We start from the raw sequence: 21643 nt of genomic DNA, 5'->3' as shown, positions 1-21643 counted from the left end.
AAGCTCACAGATTGGCGTCTCGTGTTTGGGGCTTACTGTCTTTTACTGCAGCAGAAGCCCAGACTTCCCTCCACTACAATAGTGGTCAGCACAGTGAGGGACCCGAGTCCTCAGCTGGGATCTCAGCGGAACCTAGCTGGCCAGAAAGCAAAGCGAGAACTAAATTCCACTGGAGCACCCAGACCCAGACTCGGCCCAGCATGGCAAAGCCCTTCAAGTCCCCGGAGTCCATCACCAGCCAGAACTTGTTCCTGGGGCAGAGGTCTAAGTGTCAAGCCAAGAGTCAACACGGACAGAAATCTTATAGAGAGGCCACATCTGGGATGGGCAAGGTCTTTGGTCTAAGTGTATGAACCAGGGCCAATCCACATCCAGACACCAGGGCAGCAGAATCCATTACTTCTGTTCCAAACAGGCCAGTTGAACGAGTCTTCCTTTCTGGGGTGCAGTTTACAGACCTAATGATCCCTGCCAGGTTAGCCAATCCAGTTCCCACGAAGAGCCAAGGTGTGAGGCAAGTGCTGGCCACCTTAGACGCTGATGGTGCGGAAGACGGTGAAGCCTGACAGGGCAGTGCTGATCAGGACCCCTGGGCACTGCGGGTGCCAGTGCAGCTCCTTCAGGTCGGTCTCCCCTTGGTGCACGAACAGCAACTGTTGGGGGAGTGCTGCCAGCCCAGGGTCTGCTTCTGCCTCCCCTGCCTCTGGGTCCCGCTCAACCGCCAGGTCCCACTGTGTGATCTGGTTGTCAGCGCCAGAGGCTGCGAAAACCCCACTGTCCTGAGGGTGCCACTCGACAGAGGTCACAGGGGCCATGTGCTGCTTGAAGGCGGCCACAGGGGAGCCAGACTATAAGAGAGGGTAGGAATCAGGCTTTAGCATGAATACTTGACACTCAGCTCAGAGTTCAACCAGGGCCCCTCCCTTACACTCATACAAAGTCAGAGCCCAGGAATGAAACACAGGGAAAGGACAACAGGTAAGATGGCATATGGTCACCAGGCAGTGGTGGCGCACGCCTTTAATCCCAGCACCTGGGAGGCAGACAGATCTCTGAGTTCGAGGCCAGCCTGGTCTACAAAGCAAGTTCCAGGGCAACCAAAGCTACACAGAGAAAGCCTGTCTTGAAACCCCCCCACCCCCCAAAAAGGATGATGTATGGCCCATGGGCTGACAAGGCGACAGAAGCCTGCCCCTGCATGCCCCAAGCATACTCAGTATCCTTCCTTATAAAAAGAGCAGAGGGCAGTCCGTCTAGCACATGCTTGGCTATTCTTTAAGGCTGAGGCCTTCACAGAATAGAAACAGCCTTAAGGTCCCCATGCTACCAAAAGACAGCACTTGTGTTAGAAGAAGTGGGCTAGGAACAGAAGTGCCCGGGGCCATTTGGCATGGAAGGAGGGTTGCAGCTCCCTCTGGAAGTGTCCTCAAGGAAGATGCTATAGAACTGATTAAACCGGGCAGAGGCTTAAGGCATGACGATGCAGGGAAGGCCTGGAGCCAGGAGAGGTCCTGGCCTCCTGTAGAGACTGGGAGCGTCTCTTCCGCCTGCCTAGAACTGCTCAGCTCTACAGATAACTCTTAGCTTAACTGTGATGTCACCTCTGCTCCTGTCTGTGCCTCAGTTTCCTTCTGCAAGAAATGAATGGGGCTCAAATTCCCAACTGATGCTGTATAGTCCACTAAAACAGACTACAATTCCCAGCAGCTCAGGGCCAGGGGGCTGTGTAGCCAGCTGTATCTCTGCCACACTGGCAAATGAGAGTTAGTCTCACCCAGCTAATGTACCGACCTAACACAGATGGTGAGAAAGGGAAGACAGATGAATAGGGTGTCTCAAGAGTAACAGGTGTCCAAGGTTGAAGGAGTGATACCTCTGCTCATACCCACATCCTGCTGTTCCTGCCTCCTCTCCAGGTTTCAATTCCCAGTAGCTTCTCCAGCCCTTAGGAATCCAGCTGGGAAGATACCTTAAACTGCCGTAGGTCCCAGACTTTGAGGACGCCGTCATCCCCACCGCTGAGCAGGAAGGGTTCCTTGCGGCTCCAGCTGATGACATTGACATCCCCATCATGGGCAGTGGCCGTGGTGAGCATGCAGGCCTTGCCTGGGGCTGCTCGGATGTCCCAGATGCGAATGGAGGCATCAGCTGAGCAGGAGGCGAACACCTTAGGAGGGCGGAAACAAGTTTAAGTGGGAAGATGTGCCCCAAACTAAAGCCAAGAACGCGGCCATTGTCACTCACTGTCTCCTCATCTGAATCAGGCCCCAACTTGAGACCCTCGTCTCCCTGCACCGATCAGACCCAAGTCCAGGCCTCTAGCCTTTCCTCACCGTGTCCTCAGTTGGTGACCACTGCAGATCCTCCACGGAGCGTGTGTGGCCCACAAATGGTCTCTGGTCCACATGCCAGGAGCCACCATCCGTGGGTGTCCAGAGGTGGATGTTCTTCTGACAGTCACCAGTCACCAAGCGGCCTGGGTAAGGGTTAGGAGAGCACCTTATCCACTTGGCTACCTTCCTGTCTTCCTAAGAGTCCCATTGCCCACCTTCCCTGAACCACAAGAAAATCCAAACTCACCAGGCACTCGAGGGGACCAGTCAAGAGCAAAGCCCTCACCCATGTGGCCAGCAAAGGAGAAGATGGGCTTTATGCGGGCCTGCTCTTCCCGGAGGAAAATGGCCAGGGCCTGGGGGTCATCTACCACCTGTAGGAGCCGCCTCAGCGCAAACACTTCTACCTGGCCCTTCTCTGACCATACTCCAGCCACAGGCTCCTCTCCCAGCCAGGATACCTGCCAGGGGCGCACAAAACAGAGAAGAGGCCTAAGGTTGGACAACAGACCTCCAGAACCATAACCTCTGCATGCCTACAGACAAACTACAGTTCCCAAGCAACTTTGCGAGATGGAAACTGTCACCTCCTGGTGTGTGTGTGTGTGTGTGTGTGTGTGTGTGTGTGTGTGTGTTAGTAGTGAGGATGACGCTCAAAGCTCCCACGGTGTTCTGGCATCTCTGAAACACTCTGTGTGCTAAAGGGTCCCAGGGCCTGGGCCGCATGACCTTGCACCTCTGCGCTCACTCCGAGACCCTTGGTCTGCCCTGTTACCACAGGCAGCACATCCCTCTGGGGTTCTCCACTGCGCTGGCGAGTTTACGGCAGACTGACAGAACTAGAGGATCTGTGGGAGGGGAGCGTCCACTGAGCAAATGACTCTGTAAGAGGGGGTTGCAGGCAGGGGAACATCCTTTAAAGTGATTGATGTGAGAGGGCCCAGCCCATTGTGGGTGGGGTCATCCCAGGGCAGGTGGTCCTGGATTCTGAAAAAAGCGGACAGTCTAGGTGGCAGTGGTACGCCTTTAATTCCAGCCCTAAGGAAGTAGATCTCTGAGTTCAGGGTCAGTCTGGTCTACAGCTCAAGTTCCAGGCCAGCCAGAACCCTGCATAGAAACCCTGCCTCAAACAAGATGAAACAAAACAAACTCCCCCCCCCCCCCCAAAAAAAAAAAACAGACTGAGCAAGCCATGAAGCAGCAACCTTCCAGGGCTTCCGGACTTCCTTTGGCGACAAACAGTGATGTGGAAGTGTGAGTGGGGTAAAGCCCTTCCTGCCCGAGCTGCTTTTGGGATTTCATCACAGCAACAGCAACCCCAAGACATTCATTCACCTTGGGCCCAAACGCTGAGATCCATGCTTAACTGTGTCTTCTTCACACCTACACTGAAAGCACCCTTCCAGATCTTTCTAACCACCTGTGCTGTGGTGGCATATGTCTCCACCGACGCCCCTTACAGAATCAAACGTTTGCCTTCCTGCAGCCGATTTTCTACACAAAAGCCAGAGGGATTCTTTTAACTAATACCAGACAGGTCCTTCCTCAACTTGCCATTCTCACTTGCTCCTAATTTCTCCAGAGGGAGAAGCCCAAGGCCTCACACTGCCCTGCAGGGCCCAAACAACTGGTCTTCTGGGTGCTCACTTCTGCCTCTGTCCATCACACTTCACACACGCTGGTCTCCCCTTGAAACTTCAGAACCTGCCGTGGGTCTCTATCCCAAGAGTACTTGCTCACCAAGTCCTCTCGCGGCACCATTTACAAAAGCAACTCCACCCCAGGAACGTCCTTCCTCTACTTTCAGTTTCTCCACCACACATAGTATTCTTTTTTTTTTTTTTTGAGACAGGGTTTCTCTGTAGCTTTGGTGCCCATCCCGGAACTAGCTCTTGTAGACCAGGCTGGCCTCGAACTCCCAGAGATCCGCCTGTCTCTGCCTCCTGAGTGCTGGGATTAAAGGCCTGCGCCACCACCACCCGGCTCACACATAGTATCTTGTAACAAACTACATATTTACAAGTTCCTTCTTGTTCCCTTCCTCACTAGGATGTTGAGCTCATAGATTCAGAGCCGCCTGTCACCAGGCTAAAACTTGTGGGACTAGGAGAGTACCCAAGGCATAGTAAGAACTGGACAGAAACCCACAGGCCCGGTTGTGGGTGAAGTTTTGGTCTGAGTCCTCTTCGCATATCACCTCCTTTATTTGTTCATCCACCTGACCAGAGGAAGACACTTCAGTCACGTGAGGTGAGCACTCCGCCACTGAGCTACCTTGGAACTCACCCTGTCGCTTATGCTGCCTCAAGTCCTAAGCAATAGCTAAGTGAATCCCTTACATCCCACAACCATGTGCTGTTCCAGCCCCACCTAGGAAGCGTCAGGACTTCCAGCATTTGCCTAACAATCGTGGTAACAACGACAAGCAAAAAACCACTACAGTCTAAAACCACACCAAGTGTGTAACAGCTATCACCCCTCTTAAGGAATAAAAACCATTAAATAAATGAGTAAAAGCTGAAGGGAACTGAGTGTGGTGGCTCATGCCTGTTATCTCAACCTTTAGAAGCTGAGGCAGGGAAACCACCGTGGGTTTGGAGTCAGCCTGGGCTACCTAGTGAGACTATGTCTAAAGAACTAAAACGAAAAACCTGCAGGGCAGGAGAAGGTACCGAGGGACTTGACTGTTGGGGAAGGGGTAAGCTGCAGAGAATGCTGCACAGCCCCTGGGAAGGCAAGTACCCGAACTCGGTTGATGCCACCATAGTGAGGAACCATGGCCAGGTCCAGCTGAGGTTTCCGCTCCTCTTCATCCTCTTCATCTTCCTCTTCATCATCATCACTGCCCTCTGAGGGTAACGGCTTGGTCCCATGGAGATTGTGCATCCGAAGCATCATCAGTCTGGGGAAGCAAAGGATGAATTAAATTAGGAACTGAGTGCCAGGACGTTTAGGGAGGAAGGAGGCCGAGGACCCAGACTCTTAGGTCTGGCAGACACTGACAGCCCTAACTCTTGTGGGTCCTTGAGGATCATGAAAAGGTACTGAGTCTCACCTATTGTTCTGGGCGCTGTCAGCCTGGGTTCCCGCACACAGGAAGAGAGTGAGCGGGAGTTCTGTCCGGTTGTCACCCAGGTGATCTCGGACTATGTCAAAGCTGAGACAAGGGGCGCCTAGGGAGGGAGGGAAGACGGTATAGTAGCAGAGTCTATGGCCAGCAGTCCGCAAGGTGATGACAACCCTCAGACTCCAGACCGCTCGTCCCCTAGGCTCCAAGTCAAGCCTTTCATTTCCCTGGGTCCAAGAATCAGGGTCCTCAGCCTACCAGTTTGCGCACGATGGTACAGCACGTAGGCCTCCTCGTCCATCACCAGCTCCTCCCCTTCTCCTAATGGCGGTCCCTTGCCGGGCAGGTAGACCTGGGGTGGGCTTTCGGATGCTGGATCGCAGGACTCGGCTTCCATGGGTTCCCCAGTTTCACATGTGCGTCTCCGTCCCTTGCGCGCCGCCATCTTCGAACCTTCTCGCCCTGACGCGAAGTAAGGACGTCACTTCCGGGTTTCTCTTTTTTTTTTTTTTTTTTTTCCCGGTCTAAGACCTGTCCCACTGCACTGTTACCTTGGAAACCTGAGAGCCAGTAATAAGTAGGTGGTGCACAGAGTTGGATGCCCCAGGTAACGGGCTAGTGAAAAAAGACAGACTAGCCCCAGACTCGTCTTTCGCGTGACCTTGGGGAGTTCTTCTGCAGCAGTGGCAAGGCCTTCTGGGAGTTGTCGTTCCACGGGAGTCCTTGAATTCCGAGTCCCTCTCCACTTCCACCATTAATTCCCCGGGCTGTCTTTCCAGTTAGTTAACTATTCATGTATGCAAACAAGCGCTTGCTGGCAAAGAGACTGGGCTTCTATTCCCCGAGGACCTATAAGGACGGTTTCTTCTCCTCTCCTTGTTATGATGGCTTTAAATTGTTTCAAAAATGCTTTAGGGTAGACAGGTTGGATATTATGTATAAGTTAGTAGATTGAATCTATCCTCTGGGGCGGTCCATTTCCCAAACAGCCATTCCCATGGCAGCACTGGTCAGCAGGCACTTAATCAGAAAGTCTCTCTTGAGGCCGCAGCTACAACTGTGTCAGCTCTCTTTATCCACCCTTGTGCACCCGAGTTTTGGTTAATTGGCGTAATGAAATAGGAATAGATTCTCACTGGGGAGATTAAGGATATTCAAGACGTGGGTTTACTCTTCGTTTACATAAGATAACCAAGCAAACCATTCTTGCCAGTAGCCTTAGGAACAGGCATCTAGATTGGTCCTAACTTTTGCATCCCTTATCTTTTCCGCTACTCTTTGGGGCGTCTCTTCCCCACCCCCTCCCCACCCCTCTTCCCTCGGGTCTCTTGCCACTTCCTGGGCCTTGATTGTGTTTTCCCCCATCTCCTGGGGACTGAACTCGTGGTTTTATGAATGCTAGAACACTCTGCCTGTTACACCAGCTGCCCAGTTTCTGTTGTCTGACTGTCTTTCCCACGGACTTTTCTCAGGTTCCATTTTCTCCAGAGAAGTTGAAGGGGCCTAAGAGGCAGACACAGAGCTCAGGCTTGGACTGAGGAGGCGTAAAAACATGGTTTTATTCCAAACACTGCAGTGTAGTAGTGGGAGTGGGAAGGGTCAAGTGTGGGCTCCCAGACCCGCCTCTCAACCCAGCCTCAGACCCTGCTGAGATCTGGGAAAGGAGGTCCGGGGGAGGGTGCGGGAGGGGAATGTCTGCTGGGTCATCACTGAAGGATCACAAATAAGGGCTGGATTTAAAGATGTGGTTGATAGGGAAGTGGGGGAGGCAGGTGAAGGTAGGACTTTCGTGGAGGATAGGTCATAGGTCAGAACCAACAAGGATCTAAAAGGAGGGGGTCATCGAGGTCTGACATGAAGGGTCACAGTCTGGTCGGGGCACAGTCTGGGGTCAGATGATCATTGTAGGTGTTGGAAGTCACAGTCTGGGGTCAGGGATTTCTGTGTGGCGGGGCCAAGGTCTGGAGTCACAGTTTGGCGTACTCGTCTCACAGTTTTGAGTCCTGATGAATGAAAGGTTAAAAACAGGCTCCCCGGGAGGTGTGTTTGGGGCCAGGGAGCTGCACAGTGATGTGAGGGTCAGGGCCCCGAGAGTGGGGGGCGGGGCGCGGCGAGACCCCTCCCCATCTCCCGCCAAATCAGGTGACGTTAAAAAGCCCTTTTCGGGGTTTTTTTTAAAAAAAGAGTCGGTGGGCTCCGAGAACCCCGCCCCATTTGCTCTCAGGATGGGTGAGATTTGGGCGACCAAGTCCCCCTCTGGCTCATGGTTTCCCCAACGCGAGGGGACGCAGGACGCTGCTCCAGGCGGGGTCCAGCCAGGTCCGTTTCCGTCCTTCCCAACCCATGTGGGTCCTGTCCACTCTAGAGCGCCCCCTCGGGCCGTGGCCTGCGCTGACCGAGGGGGCGACGGGGGCCTCCCGGAGCCGCATCATACCTCGGACTCCAGACTGGAGAAGTGCGCAGAGCCTCTGCGCGTGCCCAGGTCCCCGCCCCGGTGTCTCCGGTGCGGTGCGGGGGGCAGCTGCGGCCCCCAGTGCGCAGCATGCGGGCAGCGGCGCGCGTGGCGTGAGGGCCCGGTGAGCCTGCGTGAGGGGGCCGCCCGCGGACAGGAGCTCAGGTCCTCGAGCGAACGCGAGGTGGGCGCGGGCGGCGGGATGTCCCAGCCGCCTGCCGCGCGCCGGTGTCGGTGGTGGTGCGGCGCAGCGGGCGCACGGTGCGAGGCCCGCGGGCGGTGAGGGTGCGGGCGTGGACACCCACAGCGTGCCCGGCGCCTGGGTGGTGGCCCAGCAGCCCAGGGTGGCGGCGGAGGCGCCCACCAGCCGCCGTCGAGGCCGTCGTGCGAGCAGCTGAGGTGGCGCGGCGGCGGTAGCAGCTCCAGGCTGGCGCAGTGGCGGCAGTGCCACGCGGGGCCGCTGCGCGGGGGCAGGTAGTCCCAGCTGCCGGCGCGCCAGCCCCCGAGCTTGTCGACCGACCAGTAGCGGCCGGGCGGTGGCCCGAGGCGCTCGGTGTACGGGTACGGGAAATCGGCGAACCACCAGGGCTCCAGGCCGCCGAGCGACGCTCCGCCCAGGCTCTCCGAGTCCTCGGAGTCCGAAGGCGACGGCTCGAGGTCCAGGTAGGCGCACGGTGGGGGCGCGGCGCGGCGCGGCGGCGGGGCGCTTGGGGCCCCCGCGCTCGGGCCGCCCGCGCCCCCACCCAACAGCGGCTGGCTCTCGGGGTCGGAACGCGGCCAGCGCGTGGGCGCAGGCGGACTCTCGTCCTCGAAAGCCAGGCGGCACAGTGGCGGTCCGACGGCGGCAGCTGCGGCGGCGGGCGGCGCAGGCGGGGATGGGAAGCCGGGGAAGGCTCCGGCGGGGGGCTCGGCCGCCTCCTGGTCGCGCACGATGGCGAAGTAGGACGGTGGTGGCTTCTGCGGGGGCTGTGTGGCGGGTGGGGACAGAGGGCGTCCGGCCGCGCCCCTGGGTGCCGCGCGCGCCTCGCCGAGGCCCAGCCCCTGCGGCTCAATGGGACCGTAGTATCGGTGGAAGCCGTCGGCCAGCGCTGCGCCTCCCGGAGGCCCGGTGCCCTTGGCCCTGCGCCAGCGGTCGGCGGCTGCTCGCTCTCGGGGCACGAAGGGTGCAGGGCCTGGGGGCGGGCGCGCGGTGGGGTATGCGGGGCTGGGTAGCGGCTGCGGTGGGGGCGGAGGCTTGGCAGGCGGTGGAGCCGCCTCGGCGCTGCAGCAGCTGTACATGCCCTGTGAGGGGTGCGGACGGGTCAGCCGGGTGTCTGCACCCACTCCCTCTTCTTCCACACGGAGTCCTGCCCACATCTTCTATTTCTTTGTCTCCCCCTATCCCCCTTCCCCTCTACTGGTGCTTCCCTCCAGGTACTGCCTCCAGGTTCCCTTTCCTACCCTGGAGAAGGCCAGCAGGAAATCCATGCGGTGGGTAGGCCCCAGGCAATGCCGCAAGCGCCAGTACACCAGATGTTCCCAGGCGAAGACCAGCAAGGAAAGGCCCATGGCCACCAGGAGCATGTAGAAGACACCTGCCATGTTATCGATATCCAGCTTGCTGCTCATCACCTCGATTTTGTCATTATGGCAGATCCCGGAAAGCCACAGCCGTTCCAGCATCTCAATCTCATCTGGAGATGGGGTCAGAGTCACTTACTGTGAACACACTCTGCTCCGACAGAGCCCCAACCCCAGCCCATCCTCCCCAGGACCGAAGGACAGCCCTCCCTTCTCCAGAGTAGGACTTTCTGCCCAGCATAGCCGCACCGTCCCCCAGGAACTGCAGCAGCGCCAGGTCGATGGGTCGCTTCCAGCGGGAGCCCTTGTGAAGGGCGATGCCATAACCGGTGGTAGCGAAGACCTTGCCCGAGCCGATGGTGACCAGCTTGCAGCCCTCATCCTTGCGGGCCATGTAGTTGAGCACTGCCGCATCGTAGATGAAGGCGTCCAGTTTCCTGAGGACAGGGACGTGAAAGACAGGGTCAGTCTCACGTAGATGACCTCATGGCACTCCAGGAGCCCCTTTCACCTTTAACCCCAACTGCTCAGGAGTTCCTGGGCAGGTACCTCCTGTGCCTCTTTTCAACAGTGGTCAAAGGGGCCTAATTCTGACACCAGCACGCTGAAACTTTTGCAGAGGTGATAGTGCCTGGGAAGGCGATGCTGGAGAGAGGACGGCCTTTTAACTGACACGGGAACAGTCTCTTAATCCAACATATTGCCAAAGAAAATACTGTTTCGTGTTTTTGTTTTTAGTGGAGAGTTAACGTTAAAAAGGCGGGACAGTGGTAGCACACACCTTTAATCTGCCTTGGGAGACAGAGTCAGGCGGGTCTCCGTGGGTTTGAGGCCAGCCTGGTCTACAGAGTGAGTTCCAGGACAGCCAGGGTTGCACAGAGAAACCATGTCTTGAAAAACCAAAACAAAGAAACAAAGTTGTGTTTTGGTGTGTGTGTGTGTGTGTGTGAATGTGGCCCAGAGGCAGAGCAGTTGGTAGCAGGGGAGTTCACAACCACTTCGTAACTCCACCTCCAGGAGCTCTGATGGCTTCTTCTGGTCTCTGCGTGTATCTGCACCCATGTGATGACACACACTCACATAGACACAGAAACTTTAAAAAGTAATTAATCTATTTTTCAATTGCGTATGCAGTGTTCTCTCGGCATTCACACCTACAAGGCCAGAAGAGAGCATCAGCTCTCATTGCAGATGGTTGAGCTGCCACGTGGTTGTTGGGACTTGAACTCAGGACCTCTGGAAGAACAGCCAGTGCTCTTAACCTCTGAGCCATCTCTCCAGCCCCCAAATATAAATATTTGAAAAGGCTTTAGATTTTATTAGTTGTGACACTGGTGGTGGAACCCGGGCCCTATACACACTAGACCGTCACGCTCTCATCGTGCCATGCCCGAGCCGTGCCCCTAGACCCTCATTGTTGGGCGCTAGGAAACACCTCATAGCCACAGCCCAAGCTCTTGCCTTATAAAGAGGCTTGAGACTTAGCAGGGGGAGTGGCGGCGACACCAGGGAGCCCTTATATTTGACCTGTATTCTACCTATTACTGTTCTTCAGACTCATCATTTGATCTCCACAAAACAGAAGTAAAACTAAAACCTTTCTGTCTCTTCTTTCCAGAAGGGGAACCAGCCTGATCTGGGCCCTAACATACTAAGCTCTGGTTGGAAGAGAAGTCAGGGTACCCCACGGATGCCTAGCACTACTGTCCTTCACTCCTGACCTCAGCTTCTTCTGAGACTGCCAGCCCCCGAAGCTGGCACACAGGTCTTCATTCTTAGCCCAGGCATAATCTGGCACATACAATGATTTTTTTTTTTTTAGAGAATAAATTGTTGTGGGATATTTGTTTAACCAAGCAAAGATGTGTTACATTTGTTCGTTTGTTGCATTGTTACACCTTGCCAGCCTGAGGTACCTGATTGGTCTAATAAAGCGCTGAACAGCCAATAGCTAGGCAGAGAAAGGATAGGCAGGGATAGCAGGCAGAGAGAATGATAGGAGAAGCCTAGGCTTGAGGTGAGGAGAAGGAAGAACCAACAGCAAGGAGAAAGAAGGACACACCCAGGGGAAGAAACCAGGCAGATGCCAGATAGACAGAGAAGCAGTAAAAGTAAGCCGGGCGATGGTGGCGCACGCCTTTAATCCCAGCACTTGGGAGGCAGAGGCAGGCGATCTCTGTGAGTTCGAGACCAGCCTGGTCTACAGAGCTAGTTCCAGGACAGGCTCCAAAGCCACAGAGAAACCCTGTCTTGAAAACAAACAAACAAACAAAAAAAAGATACACAGAAACAAGGAAGGTAAAAAGCCCCAAGGCAAAGATAGACAAAGAAACCGGTTAAGTTAAAAGAGCTAGCCAGAAATGAGCCTAAGCCAGGCCAGGCATTCAGAACCAGTGAGTCTGTGTCATGATTTGGGAGCTGGCTGGTGACCTAAAGGAAGAAGCCTGGCTCAGTGAATTATAACTGAACGGTCCACACCAGTAAGCAGGCCCAGAAGCACCAGAGACCAGACGCTCTGAGCCGCTAAAGCCGTCTTGTCAGCCCCTACAGTTCTTACGTTTACCTGTTTATTGCGTGTGTAAGCGCATGCATGCCATTGTGCACTTGTGGTCAGAGGACAACTTGCAGGTCAGTTTCCTTTCACCCTGTGGGCTCTGGAGATTGATCTCCCTCCGGCCACCAGGCTTGGGAACAAGCGCAATGACCCTATGAGCTATCACCAACCTTGCTTTTTGAATTTATTTATTTATTTTTAAATATTTATTTATTAAGTATACAATATTTTGTCTGCATATATGCCTGCAGGCCAGAAGAGGGCACCAGATCTCATTACAGATGGTTGTGAACCACCATGTGGTTGCCGGGAATTGAACTCAGGACCTTCAGAAGAGCAGGCAATGCTCTTAACCGCTGAGCCATCTCGCCGGCCCCTGAATTTATTATTTTTACATTTAATTATGTGTGTGGGAGGACATGGCGTGCACATGGAGGTTGGAGAAAAACTTGCAGGAGTTGGTCCTTCCTTTCTACCACATGGGCTCCAGGGATTGCACACAGGGCTACAGCCTTGGGTCTATGTCACTTGTAGTGTGTGTGAGCATGCTCAGTTGTTTGTAAGTGCTTGTGTGTGAAGGGGGGGACCTTGGGTGTCATCCTCAGGACCACAGTCACCTTTGAGACATCATCTCTTTTTTGTTTATTTCTTGAGACAGTCTTACTATATACCGCTAGCGGCTTTGAAACTTACTTTGTGGACTAGGCTAGCCTGAAACTCAGAGACTTGCCTGCCTCTGCTCCTTAGTGCTAGGTTGAAAGGCATGCACTTCCATGCCCAGTGAGACATACATTTTATTAGCCTAGCACTCACCAAAGGGAAGCCTCAGGGATGTACCTGTCTTGGATTCCCCAGCACTAGTTTCACCAGCACGCAGTTTTTCATGGCTCTGTCATCTCAGCCCCGATGCTACTTTCTTTGAAGATGGCTCTCGCAGAGTTACCGAGACTGGCTTTAGCTTCATAGCCTCCTGCCTGGAGCCCTGAGTATCTGTGATGACAGGTCAGCACCACTAGGCCTGCCCCTCTGTTTATTCTTTCAGTGGTATAGCTGCGGGGTGACGTTTTGGCCACACTTCTTACAGACTCCAGATAACTTCTAAGCCAGGGCCTCACCCTGTGTAGCATTGTCCAGAAACCCTGCTGTGATATGATAGACCCTGTGTGTGGATATGGTAGCCACTGTCCACATAGGCTCGAGTACTTGAAGTTTGGCTACAGTGGGGAGATGGAATTTTAAATATTTCCTTGATTTTTTTTTTAAACTAAAATACTACTGGGTGGACCAGATCTGTGGGATGTCAAGCTAAAGACATGACTGGAGGCTGACCACAGTTAGGGAGGATTCGCCAGGAAGGAATACTTACCTTTATGTGGTGCATGTGTGCATGCATGTGTGTGTGATCCACTCGGATTCTGGTAGCCGCTGAAATACATCACAGCCTCTAGCCTGTCAATTGATTTAAACCCTGCTTTATTAAGCTATAGAGAATCTCATGCGTAAATGCCTTGAGTGTGTGTGTGTGTGTGTGTGTGTGTGTGTGTGTGTATGTGTGTAAAGGACAGAGCAGAACCTGTCTGTGCTCTCACCTCTACTGGGAAGACCCCTGGAATTGAGGTGATACAGCCAAAGCATAGAAGAACTTGGGGTGAAGTAGAGGCTAGGAGGCCCCAAGAATTACCTTTCATTTTGGGGAGGTCATTGAGGGTCCCACTTTGGAAAGGGGTCTTAGTTTTCTCTCTGTCCTTAACTGGCAGAGGGATCCCAGCTGACATCTAGGAGTGTGTAGACACAGGCAAGCCTGCAGGCACACTACCTTGTAGGCAAACTGTAATTCCTCTCTAGGTTTCTCTCTGTTTAGGAAAATGCCCAGGAGGGCAGGAAGTGGATTGCTCTCCGCATTTAAGTGGAGGCGATTTAGCGTTTTCAGGCTTGGACTGAGGGGAGAGATGGAAGGGCTGGGGAACAGCATCAAATGGAGAGTCTTCTTGGAGGAAAGGAGTGCGCGCACTTGAGAGAAGTGCTACAACACAATGCTTCCAAAATGGCAACAGTGGAGGAGCTTCAGCAGGCGGAACCAAACAGCATTTCCTTGTTAGTTTTTTGGTCCTAGTGGAACCGAGAGCCTCGAGCTAAACAAGAACTCCTCCACCGAACTGCATGCCTAGTCTAGCACTCCCTTTTATCTTTTTTAAGATTTTATTATTGTGAGTGTTTTGCCTGTGTATTTGGGCAGCACATGCATGCAGTGCCTGTAGAGGCCAGAAGAGGGCATGGGATCCCGTAGATCTGGAGTTACAGATGGAAATCACCATGTGGGTGCTGCTGGGAATTGAACCTGGGTCCTCTGCAAGAGCAAAGTGCTCTTAACTGCGGAGCCATCTCTCCGGCCCCCATCACCCCCTGTAGTTATTTGCTCAGCCGGTCTGTAACCTAATGCCTGCCTCCCCTCTTTCCTCAATCCTTATTTATATTCAACCTAGGGTTGGAGACAAACTGCCTAGAATTCCCCTGTGAGGGGCTAGGGGCATGACTCAGTGGTAGAGCCCTGTCAAGTGGGGGTGGGCTTTGAGGTTTCCAAAGCCCAGCCTAGGGGCAGTCTCTGTCTCCTTCCTCTCTGCCTGCTGCTTGTAGATCAGGATGTGAACTCTCAGCTGCCACTCTGGTATCATGCCTGTCTGCTTCCCATCATGATGGCCATGGACTAACTCTAAAAGCTGTAAGCCATCCCCCAGTTAAATGCTCTCTTTTCTGAGACTTGCCTTGGTCACATAGAACGGTGACCAAAGCACCTAGCAATGTACACAGCCAATCCACAGCATGGCAAAAGCGAATCCATAGCCTAACCAGGTGCCTAACTTCTGTTAGCATTTGAAAAGGTGAGGCAGGAGAATTGCTGTGAGTTTGAGGAGATTCTCAGCTATATAAGCAGAGCGTGCAGTCTGCTGCAGGGGCCCAGCTTCCTGAGCTGTCAACCATGCTGCTGTGGGCCTTGGTGATGCAGCTGTTTCTGAGTCACGTCTGCTCCTGTAAGTAACCCCTCACCCATATTCCTGTAAGTAACCCCAGGAAAACTCACTGGTGCACCCAGTTGGACTTTGGTGATATCCGTACTTTGGTCTGTCTGTCATGGGCTCCCTATCTGGGATGTGCAGACGAATGTTGTGTCTCTCCAGGATAAGTCTTGTCACACAACAGCCCTGTCTAAAATAGAATAAACAGGGGCTGGAGAGATGGCTCAGTGGTTAAGAGCATTGCCTGCTCTTCCAAAGGCCCTGAGTTCAATTCCCAGCAACCACATGGTGGCTCACAACCATCTGTAATGAGGTCTGGTGCCCTCTTCTGGCCTGCAGGCATACACACAGACAGAATATTGTATACATAATAAATAAATAAATATTAAAAAAATAAAATAAAATAGAATAAACAAACAAAACCCCCAACCATTTCTCATATCATTAGCTTGAGTGTATATTAAAGAATAAAGTCTGCCTTCAACCTTGCTTTCCTCATATTTACTCTGGCTCTGTGGGCCGAAGGAGCTCCAAGTTTTCCCAGCACCTGCCTCCTCAGCTTGCTCTCGTCCTGTCTCCTACTGTGCCCATTGGCTGTAGCTCAGCAGTCTATGCCATGAGACACCGCTGTACCCACCTGTCACTGTTCCAGCCACACTGACCTAACACCTGGACCCTTGTGCTGGTGTCTCCTCTGGAAAGTTTCCCCAGGCAGCAACCCAGCTCAGTCCCTCGCTTCCTTCTAGTGTTTGTCCAGAAGGTATCTCTGGAGCCCCTGGTTTAACACTAGGGCTCCTCCACAGGTCTCCCATACTTCTTATTTTGCAGGCGCGTGTCCCCCGCAGCACAGCATAAACTTTACTCAGCTGTAATCTGCTCCCTGCACTGAATTTTAAGTTTGATGAAGGACTTCCCTGGTTTCCTTTTTTGTTTTGTTAACTTGACACAATCTAGAGGTATCTGAGAACCACAACCGAGAAAATGCCTCCATAAGATTGGCCTATAGGTGCCAGGTAGACACCTCTAATCCTAGCACTTGGGAGGTAGAGGCCAGCTGATCTCTGTGAGTTCCAGGCCGGCCAGGCTACAGAGCAAGGCTCTGTCTCGAGAAACAAACGATAGTGCCTCTCTTGGTCACCGTGGTGACAGACAGCCATGCATCACCACCATTTGTACTTGCATCCTGAGAATTGAAAATCTTGACTCGGAGCGGCTACATTTCAAGGGTCTGTGTCCTGGACTACGGGTCTAACTTTTTCCATCCACTGCAGGAACATGCTAGTCTACTACACATGGCTGTCTGTGGACGTAGGACTTGTACCTGATCACTGCTGGGGCAGGGCTCAGACCTCAACCAATACTTGACGGAGGTGGGAGGGAGGGAGGAACGGACACAACAACGCCTTTCCCCTTTCATCATTAGTGCGCATCAAGCCCGTACCAGCCTGATCTATTATTTCCTCCTTTGTTCCTTTGTATATTCTGTGTGTGTGTGTGCATGTGTGTGTGTGCATGTGTGTGTCTACAGTACACCAAGGAAAGAGATCCCAGCATACTGGCATTGGGAATTCCCTGACAAACAAGGTCCGATTCAGGCCAGGGTGGATCCAGTGGTCAACAGCCCTGCTCATGCACTCACAGGCTTGCCCTTCCCGCCAGCGGCAGACCTCCCCTCCCAAATGTGAGTAATATTGACATCAGTAAAAAAAACAACAGAATGAACGGGGAGAGGGAAGCAAACCGCTGAAGTATTACTAATACCGGAGAAAGAAGACAAGATATTGTAACCTTAAACAAGAGCAGAACTCTGTAAAAGACTATACTGTGGAACTTATAAAACACTAAAAACCAGAAGCACCTAGTGTGGTGAGCACACCTATAATCCCAGCACTGGGAAGGTGTAGGCAGAAACAACTCTGTTACAATGGCCTGTTGTAGTTCCAGGCCATTCTGGTCTACAACAGGGAATGCCCCCAAGTCAGAAAACAAAGAAACAAAAACAAACCATTACCAACAAAAACAACTCTGAGACCAAAGAAACAAGTTCTTGGGAAGTAAGAATACACTTGGCCAGGACTGTTGGTGAAAAGCTCACCTCCCATGCTTGCGAGTCCAGCTTCCATCCCCACACCTCAGAAACATGAGTCAGCAGAATGCGATAAGGAGGAGAAGGAGGTTCACTGGGGCAGAAGGGATGTGACATGGAAGGAGCAGAGCAAGTGTTCTGACAGCACTCGCCTAGGGCCGTCCTGGGGTCAGGCAGGGGAGAGAAGGGGGCATGGGGAGAAATGACCCAGACAAAGACTTAGGAATTTGCACAATCTTGGGCTCTCCTCAGAGACACAACAGCAGAAAAGATGGTGAGAACGAAAGAAAAACAGAGACACTGGAAAGTTCCAGAATCGGAAGGGGCATGATGGCAACGCAGAAGTCTGCCAGCTGGACTGTCCATCAGGTTCGAGGACAGAACAGACCTTCAGATTCACACTGTCGCCAGATGCACACTACTCATGCCCTTTCTCTGGAAGCGTAGAAGGGACATGGAACCAAACCCCCCAATCCACGAATTTGTGAAAAAGCAGAATCCATCTCGGTGGCACGACCCCAGCACAAGCCGTGCTCTAGACAAGAGCAGGCCAGAGGCCAAGACAAGCTTCTGCAAGATGAAGTCAGTTGGCTGTTGCCTCTAAACATAAGGAAACATTCAGACTGTTAGCAGGGAATTGAAGTTGGAATTAGCTAAGTACAGAGAATGTGCGGGCATTAAATAACTGGAAAAAAAGACAATTAGTAACTCAGAGAAACAAAGAGCCTTGGGGAGGAAGTAATCACGCTTTACTCTTGGCGGCAGCTGTGCGGCCTACACACAGGACTAACAGAAACACCGCGTGTGCGCGGCTGGGCTGATTGGAATATGAGAATGAATATTCCATTGTGACAAGTGGCGGTATAATGGTTGAAATTGAACAACAAGCGTTAGCTGTGCAAACACGCTATTTAGAGATAAGGAGATAAATAGCAAAATGACACAGTGAAAGAGATGGATGTGGCTGATCTTTCAGGTAGGAGAAATGCAGGGCAGGCAGATCTTTTCACTAGGAAAGAAAAGTGGGCCTGGTGACACAGGCCTGTGATCCCAGCACTCTGGAAGAGGAACCAGGAGAAGCAGAATTCAGAGCCAACCAGCTACCTGTTAAGTCAGGGGACAACCTGAGGACTATCTAAAAATGGAAAAAGAAAAAATCCTGTATTTCACCCTCCCAACTCTGGATGGATAATTCTAATAAAAATAGAACTGAAATTTTTAAAAATAAAAAGCAGATACCCAGGACAAAACAACTTAGCAAAGGCAGGAGACCATGGGAAGAATCACAGAGAAGTCCTGGGGAGCCGGTTGCACTTGTAGGGGTGAGGAGAACCGTGAGTGGTTCTGAGAAGCAAGGCAGCGAGGAGGCCTGGGTCCAGTCATACCGGGGGCTCAGGCCTACCTGACAGCGCTGGGAATGTCGCTGTGCTTCCGAGTCTAACAGAAGATGGACACCTGGCATGAGGTAAAGTGAGGCCCCTCCCCAAATCATATTCCAGAGTCTGCTCTCTGGACCTGAGGATGAAAGAGCCTCAAGGGGGTCAGGTGGGACTATCCATTAACACCTGCAGGTTGACAGTACTGTGTGCTTCTCCCTTTGATCTGGCTGTGTCCTTAAAACCCCCATCTGAGACTGTCCACACACACACACACACACACACACACACACACACACACACACACGCACATGTGATGACAAGCTGAAAACAGCCAAATGTCACCAACCCAGGCACTGTAGTATGGTCATGTGGCACTGGCTCAGGGGCATATCCAGCAAGTAGCCAATGAAATGTCTGTCACCAGTGTCTGGTGATTTCCTGTGCTGTTCATGGTGACCAGAAGGGAGGAGAAGCTTTCTGGGGAGCCCAAGGTTCTGCATATCACTCTCTGGCTTCACACCATCGCCCCAGGACACAAATGCACATCTGTGCTGCCCCCTCACTACATGGGCCCCTCGATGTTATTTTTTATCATTTTGGTTTTTGAGTCAGGGTTTCTCTATGCAGCGCAGGTTGACCTTGCTTATGCTGTAAAATTCTTCAGCCTCAGACTCCTGAATTAGGTAATTCAGCCACAGCACCCAGCATAGAACCCAACTCTTTTATTTAAGACTTATTTATTTATTATGTATACAGTATTCATCCTGCAGGCCAAAAGAGGGCCCCAGATCTCATTACAGATGGTTGTGAGCCACCATGTGGTTGCTGGGAATTGAACTCAGGATCTTTGGAAGAGCAGCAGTGATCTTAACCTCTGAGCCCTCTCTCCAGTCCTTTATTTATTTATTTATTTATTTATTTGTATGTCTGTTTAATGAGATAGGGTCTTACTATACAGGCAGTTCTGACTGTCCTGGAACTCAACGTCATAGGTCAGGCTGGCCTGGAACTCAGACCCACCTGCCTCTGCTTCCCGAGTGCTGGAATTAAAAGCATGTGACACCATGCCCAGCCATAACTCAGCTTTAAAAAAAATCTATAAAAAGACATAGGATGAGGACTCAAGCTATTTTTACTCAATAAAGGCTATAAGTGTGGGCTGACAGTTTTGCATGTAAAAAATGAATTACATGTTTTTGGTTCTTGGGAGTAGGGGCAGAGTTTGGATTTAGTGTTTTCTGGGTAGTCCCAGTCTACTCTTGTCAGATTCAGAATCCCCTTTGCTCCTCTTGTCTTCCTCAGGACCGAGTGCTGGATTATAGGCTGGTGACACCGTGCCCAGATGAAGCTCACTCTTTGACCCCTGAGCACTGAGCCAGGCCAAGACAATGGTGTCCTGTCTATGCAACTTCCCCTGGAGAAGGCAGCTGGCACCAGTGATGCTGTGGTGGAGAGCAGGGCTGCTCTCCAAAGGGACCCAGGAATCCCTGGGGTCTCTCTAGAGGGAGGGGCTGACAAGAGGAGTCAGCTGACTGTCTTGGAGGGAGGCTAAGGAAGTGCATTCAAAGGTGTGGGGTCCCAAGCCCTCTGATGTGTTCTGTTCATGAGGCTCACTCTTTCCATGTGCTAATGTGGCATGGCTAGCCACGTGCTGGTGTGTTCCGTGTGCTAACGCTGCCATGGCTAGCCACGTGCTGGTGTGTTCCGTGTGCTAATGCTGCCACGGCTAGCCGTGTGCTGGTGTCATGCCTGCCTGCTCCTGTGCATGGGGCAGCTCTGAGCTCAGATGCATTGTGAACTGAACAGCACACACTGGATTTCGAAGACCAAGTGTTGGAGAAATGTAGGCAGAAGGCTTCAACTACTTGGCCTGTGTTAAAGGTCTGTTATCCTAGTATGTGGAAAGCCACAGCAGAAGGATAGGAGTTCAAGGCCAACCTGCAATACACAGAGAGATCCTCTCCAAAAATATGTGTGTGTGTATGCAAACCAAATCATGTTTGTACTGATGTATCCAAATAACATTTTGGGGGCCGGGCAGTAGTGGTGCACACCTTTAATCCCAGCACTCAGGAGGCAGAGGCAGGCAGATCTCTGTGAGTTCGAGGTCGGTCTGATCTACAAGAGCTAGTTCCCAGAAAGGCTCTAAAGCTACAGAGAAACCCTGTCTCAAAAAACCAAAACCAACCAAACAAACAAAAAACAAAACAAAACAAAAAACAAATAACATTTTGGACTTGCTGGGTTCAATAGCTAACAGAAATACAATTGATCAGATGGCAGAAAAATATGAAGAATTTGGAAAAGACTTATATGTCTACTACACCAACTTCAGGAAGGCATTCGATAGCATTTGGAGGAAAGGTTCTACAGGCACTCAGAGAAAATCATAAGAATACTAGAAAACACCTATAAAGATCCCTTTGCATTAGTCAAAGAACTAAGTGATGTGGGAGTCCCTTCTGTGTGCTGTGATTACCATTAATGAATAAAGAAACTGCTTTGGACCTATAGCAGGGCAGAATTTAGGTAGGTGGGGAAAGCTAGGCTGAATGCTGGGAGAAAGAAGGGCGGAGTCAGGGAGAAGTCATGGAGCTGCCAGAGTCAGACATGCTGAAACTTTGCCAGTAAGCCACTGCCACGTGGCAATACACAGATTAATAAAAATGGGTTAAATTAATATGTAAGCATTAGCCAATAAGTAGCTAGAGCTAATGGACCAAGCAGTGATTTAATTAATACAGTTTCTTGTGTGGTTATTTCAGGGCTAAGCAGCCTGGGACAAACTAGCCTCCCTGCAACAACTAAGTGATCGGTTTAAAACAATCATAGGAGTGTTGCAGGGATGTGTCTTCTCACCACTGATCTTTAATATATTCCTGGAAATAATAAGAGCAACAGCCCTGGAGGATGTGGAGATAGGTGTGCAGACAGGTGCTGTGTGAATCAATAATTTGCGTTTCTCTGATGATACAGCACTGCTTGCTGAAAGTCCAAATGAGCTGCAGGCCATGGTAAATAGAGTGGTGGAAATCAGTGAAAACCTCGGTATGAAAGTAAACATTGAGAAGACTGAGATACAACACATGGGAAGAGCACACAAGGATTTTAGCACTGTCATAAAGAATCAGAACCTCAAGCCATCAACTTTGTCTGGGAGGAAACCTCAGTTCAAAGGAGGGAAACTATTTCAGACGT

At 52.0% G+C, this 21643-nt stretch overlaps 2 protein-coding genes across 4 annotated transcripts in view; both read right to left on the bottom strand.

Moving 5' to 3' along the window:
- Positions 1 to 19: 19 nt before the first annotated feature.
- Positions 20 to 5864, bottom strand: Grwd1 (glutamate rich WD repeat containing 1). The gene is made up of 7 exons (XM_050121364.1): positions 5659 to 5864; positions 5389 to 5506; positions 5076 to 5235; positions 2581 to 2794; positions 2334 to 2476; positions 1970 to 2167; positions 20 to 848 (listed from the first exon to the last, which is right to left on the bottom strand). The coding sequence occupies exons 1-7, from the start codon at positions 5843 to 5845 to the stop codon at positions 531 to 533; spliced, it is 1338 nt and encodes a 445-aa protein (XP_049977321.1). The 5' UTR covers positions 5846 to 5864; the 3' UTR covers positions 20 to 530.
- A 1819-nt stretch (positions 5865 to 7683) lies between these two features.
- Grin2d (glutamate ionotropic receptor NMDA type subunit 2D) overlaps positions 7684 to 21643 on the bottom strand; it is a 40700-nt gene continuing 26740 nt past the window's right edge. For all 3 annotated transcript variants that reach the window (XM_050121202.1, XM_050121203.1, XM_050121204.1), the window contains 3 exons: positions 9662 to 9849; positions 9293 to 9525; positions 7684 to 9133 (listed from right to left, as the gene is read on the bottom strand). In XM_050121202.1, the coding sequence (XP_049977159.1) occupies positions 7829 to 9133; positions 9293 to 9525; positions 9662 to 9849 (1726 nt within the window). In that variant the 3' untranslated portion in view covers positions 7684 to 7828. The remainder of the gene's footprint in view (positions 9134 to 9292; positions 9526 to 9661; positions 9850 to 21643) is intronic.

The sequence above is a fragment of the Alexandromys fortis genome, unplaced genomic scaffold, assembly GCF_014885135.2.
Source record: "Alexandromys fortis isolate MF-2015 unplaced genomic scaffold, M_Fortis_MF-2015_v1.1 scaffold_161, whole genome shotgun sequence".
Taxonomy (NCBI): domain Eukaryota; kingdom Metazoa; phylum Chordata; class Mammalia; order Rodentia; family Cricetidae; genus Alexandromys; species Alexandromys fortis.
The sequence above is the reverse complement of the archived record's forward strand: the minus strand, read 5'-3'. Positions and strand labels throughout refer to the sequence as shown.

Bases quoted from the DNA above. Each gene is read 5' to 3' on its own strand.
- Grwd1 (XM_050121364.1), bottom strand. From the start codon at position 5,845: ATGGCGGCGCGCAAGGGACGGAGACGCACATGTGAAACTGGGGAACCC. The intron at 5,236-5,388 runs GTGAGACTCAGT...TTGCTTCCCCAG, and splicing joins GACAGCGCCCAGAACAATAG to ACTGATGATGCTTCGGATGC. The intron at 2,477-2,580 runs GTGAGTTTGGAT...ACCCTTACCCAG, and splicing joins CTGGTCCCCTCGAGTGCCTG to GCCGCTTGGTGACTGGTGAC.